This window comes from Odontomachus brunneus, unplaced genomic scaffold, assembly GCF_010583005.1.
Source record: "Odontomachus brunneus isolate Ranch 3 - 2012 unplaced genomic scaffold, Obru_v1 Obru_scaffold_027, whole genome shotgun sequence".
NCBI lineage: Eukaryota > Metazoa > Arthropoda > Insecta > Hymenoptera > Formicidae > Odontomachus > Odontomachus brunneus.
The window spans coordinates 1,917,033-1,929,229 of record NW_022639477.1 but is presented as its reverse complement, the minus strand read 5'-3'; the positions used below and the strand labels follow the sequence as shown (position 1 = coordinate 1,929,229).

At 35.5% G+C, this 12,197-nt stretch overlaps 1 protein-coding gene across 5 annotated transcripts in view; it reads left to right on the top strand.

Annotated features, from left to right (window-relative positions):
* LOC116842772 (sodium- and chloride-dependent glycine transporter 1-like) overlaps positions 1-12,010 on the top strand; it is a 14,908-nt gene extending 2,898 nt beyond the window's left edge. For 4 of the 5 annotated variants that reach the window (XM_032812440.1, XM_032812441.1, XM_032812442.1 and 1 more), the window contains 11 exons: positions 339-463; positions 1,249-1,452; positions 2,696-2,948; positions 3,020-3,178; positions 4,111-4,318; positions 4,603-4,774; positions 4,972-5,328; positions 6,468-6,677; positions 7,062-7,403; positions 7,672-7,915; positions 8,017-8,180. In XM_032812440.1, the coding sequence (XP_032668331.1) occupies positions 1,408-1,452; positions 2,696-2,948; positions 3,020-3,178; positions 4,111-4,318; positions 4,603-4,774; positions 4,972-5,328; positions 6,468-6,677; positions 7,062-7,403; positions 7,672-7,915; positions 8,017-8,180 (2,154 nt within the window). In that variant the 5' untranslated portion in view covers positions 339-463; positions 1,249-1,407. Of the gene's footprint in view, positions 1-44; positions 464-1,248; positions 1,453-2,695; positions 2,949-3,019; positions 3,179-4,110; positions 4,319-4,602; positions 4,775-4,971; positions 5,329-6,467; positions 6,678-7,061; positions 7,404-7,671; positions 7,916-8,016 lie in introns of those variants that run through there. The other variant, XM_032812439.1, reaches the window with a different exon arrangement.
* The last annotated feature ends 187 nt before the right edge of the window (positions 12,011-12,197 follow it).

The following is a 12,197-nucleotide window of genomic DNA, read 5'->3' as shown; positions in this document are numbered from 1 at the left end:
GAGAGAGAGCTCGACAGGGTCGAGCTTGCACGGAGAGGCAGGAGAGGGCTACAAGTGGTAAAGCTTTCCCGTAAAGCAGGCAGCCGGATAGATCAGCCAGTTGCCCGGGCACGGATCTCGCTGTCCGATCGGTCTTCGGCATCTGTCTGCTTCTGTTCGTTGGCCTCTCTTCTTCTCTTTCTCTCTTTCGTCTCTTCTCCTGCTTTACCTCTACCTCACTATCCTTTCGATCGCCATCCATTCATTCCCAGCTCGCGATCGCGGCAGTCTTGCCGAACGCGACCCTGAAATCTGATAGTGATAGTGCGAGGCTGACCTTGACGAGTTTCTCTGCCAAGGTTTATTAGATAGATCGACGGTGTCCGTTATCAGCTGATTTGCCGGCGACTCTACGTTGGCGCCGTCGAGGTGAATGTATGAGAACGCAAGCGATTTCAGGCGATAACAACGATGCAAAGAAACGGTAAGTTGTATCTTGGGTCCACTATCACGGATCCACTATCACGGATTTATAGGCCGATAATCTGTTGATGATTGGTTAAAAATGTTTTGAAGCGCGGGAACTAAGTTTTACAATCAAATTAAGATAGGACTGTAAATCTTTCAATTTTTCAATTAATTTTCCTCGTACTTCGAGATTCTTTAATAAGTTTTTTTCACTCTTCTAGAGTCTGAAACAAAAAAAGGAAATAAATTGGAGTTTGAGTTTGTTATTTAGTAATTGTCATATTTATTTTAATTTGTTCGTGGAAAGATTTACTAAGAAAAGCAAATCACAGTATAACACTAATTATGTAATAACGCAAGCATACACGTAATGCTAACACGATAACAATAATTAGGACTTCAGTGATAGTTGTTTAGCGCACAATGAAAAGAAAGCGCGGCGATATATACAGAGAGCTCCGAGCGATTGAACAACTTCTCTGTCTTTCTTGTGAGATTTTTGATCGAGAAAGTAATTGCATTTGACAGAGTTGCGATTTCTTCAATCTCATGAAAATCGCCGCGTTTTTATCTCTCGCGAGCTTCTGGATTCGCATTTTTATGCAATCAAAAAAAAGATTGTAAAAATTTCTTTGACATAATTTTTAATTTTACATCTGTTGTGCGTAAAATTTAAAAATACGAGAAGTTTCAATTGAAATAAACATGCTCAAGTTATACACAGTGAAGACTAAAACATTTAGTATTCTCGAAGGATTAAATGAACGATTAAATGTAACGGCTCTTGGTGTTCAACCCTAGGCAAACTTCAGACGCGTAATTACAAACGATCATTTTACCGTCTCTTCACCAAAACGGAGATTAATAATTAATCTCGAACTTGGATGGATTTGATTCGGTAGCCATGAGAAGACGAAGAAGCGACTGATACCACGACGGAAAATCATATCAGTGTAGAGAATGGAAGAGGCATCCTCGAGAATTCGTCCTTATCTGGACTGGGATGTAAGCAAAACATTATTGATTTCCGGTTTCATGCGATACATTCGCTCGTCAAATATTCAACAGACTCAAATAATCAATCTCACGCGACCATGTTTGAGCGCAATTACGCAAGTGAAACTTATTTCTTTTATTTTACAAACGTATCGTAGAAGTGCTGGGAAAATCAATCGAAATTCGACGAAATCTTTATTCTGGAAGAATAAATCGTTGTTCGATCGTTAAAAATCGCAATGCCAGCACGCCTATTCGGTAACTCCTAACGGCAATGTCGTTATCGTTACGCGTCGTTGCGCGACACGTTATATCTACGTAACGACGCGTAACGAATACGTTGTTGCCGTTAGAAAGTTACGGAATAAGCGTGCAGAGTAGATGTTTACCTGCGACATTTCTTCAAATGCCCATACTGCCAGCTCAAGTATATTATTTTGGCTGAATTTTCTTTTACACGTTTTAAGTCACGTCATTTAATATGTTTGAAAAAGTATCAAATTATAACTTACATGTCTTAAACGTACTGTATGATGTAATTTAAAGTGATAAGAAGTGTAAGGAGAGCTTCAACCAAATTACACGGTTACGCGTTTAAGAATAGTCCAGTTGGATTTGCAAGGCATTGTCGAAAAACCGATTTTTAGACTTAGTTTTTTATGGCGTAATTGTGTACATCCGAACATCCTCACGTTAATGTATACTGGTTTTCAAAACTACTAAAATCTCTTCTTTGATGTAATTTGAAATGCAGCCTATAGCTCAATAAAAGAACATAACTTTTGGGAATTAATCAAAGAAAGTTTGGATCATCTCACTTCATTGGACCTCATTGGACCATCGGCTGCGCTTCAAAACGCACTGAAAAGAAAGTGTTCAAACCGTTTTGAGAACAAAATACATCCTAAATAGCACAGAAAATTCAAAAAGAATTCAATCGTATGTCACCATTTTTGAGTTCATTTTTAGATGCAAAAAGAATTTTTTTACCAAACTGAACTCTTTTTGCATCTGAAAATGAACTCAGAATTGGTGACATACGACTGTATTTTTTTTAATTTTTTCTTAATTTTTTGTGCTATCTAGGATGTGTTTTCAAAATGAAAATTGTCTTACATTGCGAAATGGAGATCGTATCAGTTCGACGAATATTTGTCGAATCTTATGTATCGTACGTCGTGTTGTAAAATTATTTAAACAAGATCGCGACATCGAAGAAACGAGGGAGATATCGGTGTTGAATTTTTGATAGAATGAGGACAAATACTCAGTGGCGAATAGTCAGGCGCCTTTGCAAGGTGGCGAGGACGACCACCCGGAACGCGGGACATGGACGGGAAAATTCGATTTTCTGTTGTCTCTTCTGGGATACAGCGTAGGCCTCGGGAATGTCTGGAGGTTTCCATATCTTTGTTATTCCAACGGCGGCGGAGCTTTCTTGATACCGTTCACCGTGATGTTGATCATCGCCGGATTGCCGCTCATGTTTATGGAGCTTTCCTTAGGTAATTAGCGGCATTAGCGAGACGACACCGATATCGAGCATTTGCAATTAGGATGTCTCTTTATTTCGCAGGACAATACGCCAGTCTTGGCCCGGTGGCGGCTTACAAGCGCTTTTGCCCTTTGCTCCGTGGCTTGGGATATGGAATGGTTCTCGTTAGCTCCGTTGTCATGCTCTATTATAATTTAATCATCGCATGGACGTTGTATTACATATATGCATCGATCTTTGGTAAATAATTATTATCAATTAGATATTCAATCATTACGAATTAATTTTAGCCGATAATTAAATATAATATTAACGAGATATACAGTCTGGAGCGATATAAAATGGATTACACGAAGAGAAAAACGTGTAAGAGCCAAAGCACAGGTTTAATAGTGCGATTGTGCTTATTACAAAGAAGAAAGAACTAAATTCAAAAAATATACGTTTGGACCCGATTTAGGATCTTTCTTCTTTGTAACAATCGCATTATTAAATCTTTGGTTCTTACACGCCTTTATTAGACCTTTATTAGCCATATTAGACTAATCTTTTTAATACGATATAAAACGGATAATTTCCCACGTATGACTGAGAAAATCTTGGCGATGTATCGTCGATATTATTATCCTGCTGAAAGAAATTATTCGCAACCAACATCCTTGTTAACATGCTCTTATGGATCAGAATTACTTATTAATGATATAAAATCGTCTGTACACAAGTTGTTAAGATCAATTGTAAAATTATTGTCACGAAGACTTTACGAGGTACGCACTGCCCTTATAGAAATATACTAAGAATCATTGATAATTACTTATTTTCAGTATTAAAAATACTGGATAATAAGTAATTATCAATAATTTTTAGTATGATATATATATATATATATATATATATATATATATATATATATATATTTCTATAAGGGTGGTGTACTGTTATACGTGCAATTTTAGTTTTAAATTTGAATGAGATGCACTTTGGAAAGTAATGGAACGTAGCACGCTTGTGTAGAGCGCAATTTGCGGAACTTTTCTATTTATTGCACGCGAAAAGCTATAAATACGAAAGTGCGCGTAAATGCGCAGCACCGTTTGAGACCGCGGAGAGTCGTTGAAAACGGCCGCCTCTGCTTTTTACGGGAAGCATATTAAAATTCTAGTTTGGAACAGGTGGTTGGGAACTACCCTGGAGCAAGTGCGACAAGGAATGGAGCACCGAGGATTGCTTCACGCCAGACGCTGCCGAGGTTTGTGCCTATCTAAACGTTTCTTACTTCAAAGGAAGATGTCTAAATGCGACGCAAATGACCGCGATGGGCCTGACTATCGAAAGCATAGCGAACGCCATCAAGAGACCGCCGGCCGAGGAATATTTCAAGTAATGTTATATAAGCTGTATATAAATTATCGTGTTTATTTCTTAACATTTTTTCGGGTTCAGTCATCGGACTTATCATCGCGAGAATCGTCCACTCATTAATTTAACTCCACCTTCATGATCCAGCTGTATTTTCTTTCATTGCGCGACGATTATGTTTCGAAACGTCAAGAGATTTCTGTTTCGCGAAGGTATCCATTTTGTCTTGAATTATGTTGCTTAACTTAAGAATGCTAATTAGAAGAAGTAAAAAGTGTATGGAGGAAATTTCTCTGCACGTTTAGCAATTATGTTCTGAGGATCAGTAGCGGAATTGAGGAAACCGGATCGATTCGACCGTCCATGGCAATATTCCTTTTTCTGGCATGGACAATCGTTTTCCTCTGCCTGAGCAAAGGTGTTAAGAGCTCTGGCAAAGTTGTATATTTCACCGCACTCTTCCCGTACGTCGTTCTGGTGCGTCAATTATGACAATTAATGATCAATGTTAAATTGAGTTAATAACAATGTGTAATAATCGACATTACGACACTAATATTTCCGTTTCGACAAATGTAATACTGCATTTATAAAATATATATTTTTCTTTTTTTTTACGGAAAACGTACATGAAAATTCGACATGTTTTCATGAAGTAAACGTCTCTTTCGCAGGTCGCACTTTTTGTCCGAGGTATTTTACTTCCTGGCGCCACTGAGGGAATACTTTTCTATCTGACTCCCGACTGGAAGAGATTGATGTCCGCGAAAGTGTGGGGAGACGCTGCTGTGCAAATCTTCTTCGCCCTCAGTCCAGCCTGGGGAGGCCTGATCACCCTCAGCTCGTACAACAAATTCACCAACAATTGCTACAAGGATTCTCTGATTGTCGCAATCAGCAACATCGGAACGTCCTTCTTCGCAGGGCTGGTGATTTTTTCGGTGATCGGCTTTCTCGCATATGAGCTCGACGTGCCAGTGGCGTCAGTGGTGGATCAAGGAGCTGGTTTGGCGTTCATCGTTTATCCAGAGGTGAGCGCTAATTATTTGTAGCTTGAAGTAAACCTATCTAAAGATAGGTTATAAGGTTATTATAAGGTTACTTATATAAAATAGCTTACAAGTAAACCTATCTAAAAGATACGTTCCGATTTCTTTCTAATTTGCCACAAATGTAGAAGTAACAAAAAATATTCAGTCATATTTTTTTCATTTTGGCCTACTTTGAGTTTCACGAACAGTTTATAGCTTTTTAATGTTCTCACTCTTATCATCAACAAAAATGCAGAAATAAAATTGAATACAAGATATAGTTAAATAATTTTAACAAAATCGGTATAGCGGAGATATGAACCATTTCTCCGCTAAATTTCTTTAGCTAAGATTCCAACCGAAATATTTTAAATCTGTGCTAAATTAGTCAAAAATGGTTCGAATCTCGACCAAACCGAGAAATTACTTGTATAAATAATTTTTTTTCAACTTTTTACATGTTTTGTTTAAACATTTTATTATTTATACAAATAATTTTACACATTTCACTTCATATTCATAATCAGCAAACCAAAAATATTTATATCTTGTATTCAATTTTATTTCTTATGCATTTTTGTTACATTTGTTGATGATAGGAGTGAAAACATTAAAAAGCTATAAACTGCTCGTGAAATTCAAAGTGGGTCAAAATGAAAAAATATGACTTAAATATTTTTTGTACTTCTACATTTGTGCCGAATTAGAAAGAAATCGGAGTGTAACTTTTGGGTAGGTTTACTTGTTAAAACTTTTAGATTTTTCTCATATGTTTCGGTTTTTTTTAAAATTAGACTTGATCTATCGACTGGTTTCATTGATATGAGATGATAAGATTATGCTACGAGTAAAGTAAAAGAAAAAATCAGATAAGAGAGACTTAACAATATATCCTGTGTTAAATATAGGTAAGATATAGATGATAAGGTTCTCTTTAGATATCGAATTCGTCTGAAGTAGATTTTACAATTTCTAAAATTGATTCATTCGTATTCTGAATGCATAGTATCCATATATTGAGAGAATTTAATTAGACGAGATAAATGTGACAACATTCAACTTCACGTGAAAGTTAAAGTTTACGCAGATATAAAAGTCTCATGATTATCGAAAAGCAATCTTAGCGTGACTATTGACAGGTCGTGGCTCGTCTGCCGGTCGCATCCGTCTGGTCGCTACTTTTTTTCATCATGCTGCTCACATTGGGTCTCGATTCTCAATTTGCACTCATGGAAACGGTCACTACGGCGATACTCGACGGCATCCCCGCACTGAGAAGTTATAAAATCTGGGTCGTTTTGGGAGTTGCGGTGGTCGGCTACGCTGGTGGCATCATTTTCACCACGAACGTAAGTTTCACATCAAATCGCCGTCACGTCTTCTCCGAAGAAACCGAAGAAATTTAAACAGCTCAACTTTTAGAGTTCAGATTCGAGAGTAGAAGTAAATAACTTAAACAATATTCTAAAGTATACGACTTATTCTTTTTGAATTATGAAATATGTGTAAGCTCATTTTTTTTCTTTTCACATTGATCTATAAGCATAGCAACTGAGTTATTAATTTTTCGTTAAATCTGGTTTACGTTACTTTCGAAATAAATGACATCGATTACACAGTGTAACCTCTTGAAGTCCCTCGAAAATTTGACTTAATTCGATCGATACCTTCTTTGTGGTGTTGTAACATTTATGTCAAACAATTATGTTGTATGATATGTCTTTTTTTTACAGGCCGGAATGTACTGGTTGCAGCTGATGGACAAGTACGCGGCCAACTGGTCGGTTTTGTTGATCGCCATAAGTGAATGTATTTTGGTGGCGTGGGTATACGGAGCGAATCGGTTCCTGGATGACGTCCAACAGATGATCGGACCCCGCGGCCGTCTCTGGCGATTCTTCTGGACATGGATGTGGAAGGTCATCACACCCGCTGCGCTCTTCTTTATCCTTTGTTTCAACTGGGTGGAATACGAGCCGCTTAAATACGGGACTTACATCTATCCGAAATGGGCGGACGTGTTGGGATGGGTCATTAGTATGCTTCCGGTTTTAGTCATTGTCGGACTAGCTATAGTAAGATGTCTCACTTTTATAAACTCTAATAATTCTCTAGTGATTATCCAAAATATTTTAATTAAATACAAATAAAATGAAGTTAGAATATCAAATCGAATCTGATACTTATAAATAATAGTATGTTATTGTTGCTCCTTTTATCTACTTCTTTATAGAATTCTTTATAGTTTTATCTATTTCGATTTTTAACATTTCTTGAATTCGAAACATTCTTGAACTAAAATTTCAAAGAAAAATTGGAACGAATCCCTTGTTTGAAATATAGAATCAGCTGAAGAAACATCGTCGACGATCATCCTACGACGATGATGACGAAGATGACGAGGACGACGATGACGACGAATTAGATAACGACGATTCTTGTCAAAGAAGAAATAAAGAAAAAAGTAAAGGAAAGGATAAGAACGTGTGGGATTGTGTGAAAATACTGTTACAGCCAACATCCAACTGGGGTCCAGCGTCGAGAAATTCTTTGACACTATCCAGAACTCTGGCTACACCTTCGCCAGGTAAAGAATCTTCTGTTATTTCAAATAAGATAAAGTATTAAATATACAGTAGTAAATAGTTGGATAAATTACGATTATATATACTGTTTATTGTTTCACAGGATGCACTGCATACGACTCGGTGCGAGACACGATTGTCCTGGTGAACGGCCAACCAATGATGGTGCAACCGTCCAACACTATCGCCACCACACAGAAACTTCCTGGGCCGTCAATCTTGAAGAATTCCAGCAAGACCGATTTGATCACCTCGCAACAAGTGTGACACGACGTTCGTTTTACGTCCAATGATGATTCCTCGGAGGAATCGTTTTCGAGATAAAACAACTGATGTAAGGTAAACCTACCTGCAGAATGAACAAGTATTTTTTCCCGATAACATCGACAGCTTCGCATCTTTAAACGCGACTGCTGTGAAATAACGAAGATACTTTGTTGTACAATTTGACTCGACTTTCCATGCGAAGTTTTAAGTTGGAGAGTTTCGTGAATTATCCTATCGGCGATTATATAATTTTTATCGGATTTTGTTTCTATTATCGCGCGGTTGCTTAAGAAAAGATGAAAAAATGAGCCTGCCATCAACTAGTGCAGAATACCAACACTTAGAAAATCATTGTTTTACAATGTAGCACTCAAGATTGCAGGATTTTCATAAAAGACATACATAAAAGAAGGACTGGAAGTATTCTTCAGCGATTTTGATGAGCTTTGGATTATCGCGTATGTAAAGAAGCGAAAATAAAAGATATATATCTGTTTATAAGTAAAGATATGAGAACATATAAAAAATTCTCTTATTTTTGATTCTCTACAATGTAAGGCTTATCAAAATCGGTGAGGGACGCTCTGTCGGACTTTCCCTTGTAAGTAATACCATCGCGTTCTTCCACATTGATCAAACAACCGCTTCAATTTGATGGTAATATATATGTGTGTACCTTAATCAAACGTTAATATTAGAACCCTAAAGGCCAAAAAATGTTAGATTAATCTATTTAAAATCGTTAGTAGTTGAAAGGAATTGAGAGAGAATAATGTGAAACAGTACGAGCACAGTATTATATTTTCTTAAGAATAACGATATCTCATCACGATATTTCGATATTTATATGCTCGAAATATTATTTCCTCAAAATAGTATATCAATAATTGTTTTACAATAGGCAAATATTTATTTTTAGAGACTGTTAATTATTTTTATTACTATGAAAAGAGATAGAAGTCTGTATAGATTATTGCATGAAAATGAATTTATCACACAAATTTAGTAAATAGAAAAAAAGGAAGTTCATGGCGATAGAAAAACAAACAAAATGAAGACAAAGAAGCCAAATTAACAAATTCAACGTATACTAATCTTTTTTTTGCAATGTATATTTCGTTGAAAGTCTTCAATGTTACTGATATCGTAGTGATGGAATTGATTTATTTACTACTAATTACTTGCCTACTAATATTAATATATATTAATACCTGCATATTAAGTTTTAAAATTGGATATTACGCAAATAAAATAAATATTCATAACATTGATAACATACAATGTTATTAATTGATGCAAACATCAAATATCGCTGATCAAAATATTAAATATCAAAGTAAGATTAATTTATTTTTTACATACTTTAATTTTTCTCTTTCTTTCTTTTATGACTATTATTTATAAAACACAAAATAGGCTTTTAATGACTAATAGAGAATTAAAAAATAATAGAGGCATTTGATGACATACCAAACATGTGATTTTATGTCTCAAATAATCGATACCTTTCAATATCTGTTAAATAAAATAAAAAACATTAATAAGTCTTTCAAAAAAAAAGTAAGCATAAATATGATCTAGAAATTATCGATACAAATCAATGGCAAGTATAAAGATATCAATACTATTAATTATAATTTTAATCCCATCGCTACGATACGTGTCTTTTTGATGTGTGTATAGACTTTCAACGAATAGATTACGTACATTGAATATGTGTACAAAATTATGACTACCAGAAGAAAAGTAGACAAAGAGAAACAAGAAACACATTTATAATTAATAAATTCGAGGAAGTGAATAGCTTAGACTTTCACGAACGAGTATACGTAATAGTCAATAACAAAAGAGATCGCGATTGTTTATTTTTTATTGCGAAATACTTCTCAAATAACATTACGAGTGATAACTCAGCGGAAAATTTGATCTCAACTTATCACAGTTACGATTCAAAAACTACTGATGCCTTGACAGTTTTTTCAAGAAAAGTTTACCGATTTCAAATAAATCGGAGAATATTAAAACAAAGAGAGTGGCCTTAGTTTTGAAAGAGAGTTTGCAGTGTTTGCAGTATATATATATGAATATCAATATACCAATTATCCAAAGTGTGTCTTGCTCGGAATAGCCTTCGCTGTTTAACTCTTTATCACACGATACGCCGCAAATTAGTTTTCTAATCTTCATTGGTACCTTCTCTGTGATTGAGAGACCTTCTCATATCCAGAAATATTGGGCACGTCAAGATTCAAAACCTCATTTGAATCTGACGAACTAAGCGAACCATAAAGCGCTTAACATCGCCTGTGAATTGACAGTAGATGAATCAGAGATCAAAATCCTTCGTTAGCGATTGAAACTAAAGATAATTAAAAAAAAAATTATGAATCTCTCTTATAAAAGTTTTAGTAGCAAAAACGAAAGTAAACACTTGAGTAACTTCAAAACTAGAAATCAAAATCTGTGAGATGATTTTATCGGAACCGTTGTTCCGCGTGATCAAGAGCGAGATGGAAAATGGAAGAAGGAAATGAAAGAAAGAAAACGGAACACGCGTTTGACAAGTTTTATTCGTGAATTTTCGGCCGAGTACATTACATCATGAAAGTGCCGTTAGATTTACGATTGCTTTCCTCTCGGACGATTTCCCATCATGCCAGTTAAATGTTCAGTAATGTTAATGTTGATAGATTACACAAGTGTTATCTAATGTGTGGCGCGGCCTCACTAATGATTGTATAAAGGTATATAGCTCGCCGTGCAGAATAATGATAACTGCTATAATGTTAATCATTGGTTCACAATACCGGCCAAGTCAAATGGTTGACTGTCTTAACAATAAGTAGAATTAAGAGCGACGATGTAGTACGAACGGGTAACAGCACTACGATAACGCAGCAGTTAACAATAACGATCTCATATTTGCTCGAAAACTTTTAATTAGCATCGCGCACGATCCCTTGTAGAAATGAATTATGGAAAATGTGTAAGCTGTAGCAAATCTTTTTTGACAACTATTAATTTAGAGATTGATGATAAACTGAGATCAATAACGACGATGATCACTAACTAGAAGAATTCGTAATTTTGTAAATTAGCAGCTCGTTAACTCTTTTTACATCTTACATAGAGAAATGAGTGCGCAGTCAAACTTAAGTGAAAAAATGCGACGCATAACTTTCCGTACTGTGTCCAATTAATGTTGCAATTAAAAGTAATAAACCCTTGCAAACGGTTGTGTTAGTTATAATTGTGTCAAGCACTTAATAAAAAGCTAACTGCAATTATCGTATGGTGTTACAGTCTTGACGTCACTACGAGTAACTAGTAGAGTGAACAGTACAAAGTAACATGTCCTAGTAAGTAAAACGACGGTATAATAAGAAACTTCCTGTTAAGAGAAGCTTCTTTTCTTCATAGTAAGAAGAAAGAAGCTTTTGCTTAAGGTAATTCGGAGGGTTAAATTCGCAAGAAGGGAAACACGTTTTTCTGAACATGCGTACAGAAGATTTGATTATATTGTCAGGATAAGAAGCAGTTTTATTGTAGAACTGATGTATTAACGTAGAACAATTGGACACATGCTAAACCATATGCAATCAAGACACAATAATGCCTTGAGTGAACAAATACTCATACATACATACACGCACACACGCACAAACATGCACACATCACAGATTAGGAAAGTCGCAGCAAAAATAGAAAGAGAGAGAAAGACAAATAAGAATAGTTATATCATGTACACGTCCTAAATAAATAAATGAGGATATATGTATGCGTGTGTTTACATATTGTTGCGTAATCTTAAGTAGTCCTCGTGCAAACAAGAAGAAAAGGCTGGACCTGCGAAAATTATTAACGGCAATTCAACAACAAGACGTTGATTTGCATGTTAACATGTATATGTATAAGAGTTTATCTTAAATATAGATGATATGTATGAGGTATAAAAATACCAAATAAATACATTGAGTTATGTTGTATATGTACATTGCATTATGAAAAAAAATAGAA